Genomic DNA, 2,383 nt, shown 5'->3' with positions numbered 1-2,383 from the left:
GCTGCAGCTCCCTGGACATCAGTGGCGTTACGGCAGGAGAGAAGTGGATCCACTGACGTTCTGCTGACACCCAGGTGAGACAGACGGGTGTTACAGCTCTACATAGACCTGGGGGGTAGCTTAGCAATGCTTTTAGAGGGAGATCTGTCAAGAAAGAAAAACCCTTGTCAAAATTAACCTGAAACCTGTCCGAATAACCAGTGTGTTTTACCTACACAAGAAGCAGCAACAGCGACTATCTAGCCTGCCTCACCCCACAGGGTAAAAGCTTGTAAACCTACCCGTCCCCTCTTACATCTCTGGCTGAATGGACGCAGGCGATGATGGCTTGTTCCGGCTGGCGAACATGAGGCTGGACTCAGTAGTGGATGAGAAGGACAAGCCCGAGGTTTGCCTTGTCTCCTGGAAAGCACCACAGACCCGGAGCCGTTGTGGCAGCACCTGGCGTCGGAAATGGCGATCCATCAAGGCATAGATGATGGGATTTACGCAGCTGTTCATGAAGGCCAAGCAAGCACTGATGGTCAGGCCCCTCCTGAGAGCCATTAATGCCCAGCAAGACAGATCTGCTCCCTGGAACATGGAGGAGAAGAAGAGGAACGCTTTAAAGGCATTGAAGGGCAGCCAGCAGCAGATGAAGGCACCAATGATTGTGAAGATGATCTGGAGGGAGTTCTTCGTCCCCTTTCCCAGCCTGATGTGGTTCAGCAGCTTGAAGGAGATGGAGCAATAGCAGAATAAGATCACTCCCAAGGGCAGGAGAAAGGTCAAGATGAGCAAAGCCAGGCTGAGCACCTGGAAGGCGACAGAGTCCTCATCCTCGCACAATTCACCAGTGGTATCCTCTGAGAGGCTGAGCTTCCGATACATCAGAGAAGGAATGCCTAGGAGGAGAGAGACAGCCCAGATGCAACCACAGGCAATGATCAGACAGTTCTTGGTCCCAGTAGACTTGGAGTCCACACGCTTCATGACCACCAGGTAACGCTCCACGCTCATGCCCATTAGAAACAGGATGCTGGAGCTGCGATTCACAGAGATGATAAAGCTGCTGAACTTACACAGGCCTTCACCAAAGTACCACTTGTTACCATGAGCTGCTGACACTGCCCAGAGAGGCAAGGTGAGGACAAAGACCAGGTCGGCGACAGCCAGATTCAGGACAAAGGTATCCACCAGCCTCTTGCTGCCTCTCTTCTTGGCCATCAGCACAATCACCAAGAGATTGCCAATGAAGCCAATGAAGAAAGTGATGAAGTAGAGGATGGGAATGTAGACACAAGCGTAGGGTAGGTCCTGTGGTGGGCAGGTATCTTGGAGGGGATTATCCCAGTAGACAGCAGAAGATGCTTCATAACTGACAGTCCAGGCTTCAGTTGTCATTTTACAGCTGTCTCCCCCACTGAGCAGCTCCCGTGCAATGCAAGAGTTGCTGGAGAGCGTTCTTCAGGCACCTGCACAGGGCTGGAGGAAGCACGCTAACTGCGTAGCTGACTGGGTGGTGTTTAAATCTCAGAGTGGTTTTTTTGTTGTTCTGAAATCTTAAGGCAATATTATGCACTTCCTCTTGCTGTGAGGGCAAGAACGGCAGGGCGGAGGGTGTATCAGTGGGTGTGAACAACTCGGGGATGAGACGAGTTAGATTTAATTTTGGAAACAAAAAAATAAAGAAAAATAGAAAAAATGAAGAGTGCATGACAGAGGGCCCGTGTGGACAGTAGGGGACAGGGAGGGTTAGAATTTACAAGCAAATAAAGGCCAGAAGTTCAAAATGCCCTCAATGCTCTTCTGAAAACACCCTGCAAACACAAAACTCTTCAAGGCCCAGTTCTTTCCTCCAGCACTTACAAAACTTGCAAAATGGTACAAAATGGAATGAACAGCACCAGTGGGGGCCGAGGGAGATAGCCTGAAAGGTTACTTTTCCCACCTTGATTTTTACTTTGCAGAGCTCAAGAATATTATGTCCGGTGCTCCCTGCTTTTAGCTGGAGCACTGCGTGGAGGGTCTGCCTTGACTTGTGACTTTCCTTGGATCTTAACTGAAGGGGTGGGGGAGTTGAAACTTTAACAAAGGAAAGACTCTCATTAACTCCAGTGTGTTTTAGTTCACACATTTAATCAAGTTTCACTTATATGGCATCTGCGTTCACATTCCTGTCAGTACCCCAGCCATCAAAGAGCCTTACAGAAAAAACAAAACAGATAATGACAGAATTTCTTTTCGGTATTTTTAAAGCAGATATGCTTAAAAATAATTAGAAAATACCAAAAAAAATTTGAAGCAAAAAAAAAAGGGCACAAGCCCAATATGTTTTGCAGGTCCCCTTTAAGTAGCCCTGTTAATTCCTCTGACTTTGGCTGTACCTATCCCTTAGCCTTGA

The 2,383-nt window shown here is 48.3% G+C and overlaps 1 protein-coding gene across 1 annotated transcript; it reads right to left on the bottom strand.

The window, feature by feature from the left end:
• Positions 1 to 291: 291 nt before the first annotated feature.
• On the bottom strand, positions 292 to 1,383 carry GPR25 (G protein-coupled receptor 25). Its single transcript, XM_065402312.1, has one exon. It carries the CDS (start codon positions 1,381 to 1,383, stop codon positions 292 to 294), a length of 1,092 nt encoding a protein of 363 aa, XP_065258384.1.
• Between the last annotated feature and the right edge of the window lie 1,000 nt (positions 1,384 to 2,383).

Source organism: Emys orbicularis, chromosome 4, assembly GCF_028017835.1.
Source record: "Emys orbicularis isolate rEmyOrb1 chromosome 4, rEmyOrb1.hap1, whole genome shotgun sequence".
In the NCBI taxonomy this organism is placed as follows: domain Eukaryota; kingdom Metazoa; phylum Chordata; order Testudines; family Emydidae; genus Emys; species Emys orbicularis.
This window is presented reverse-complemented; position numbering and strand designations above follow the sequence as displayed.

Excerpts from the sequence above, each read along its gene's own strand:
- GPR25 (XM_065402312.1), bottom strand. The coding sequence starts at position 1,383 with ATGACAACTGAAGCCTGGACTGTCAGTTATGAAGCATCTTCTGCTGTC.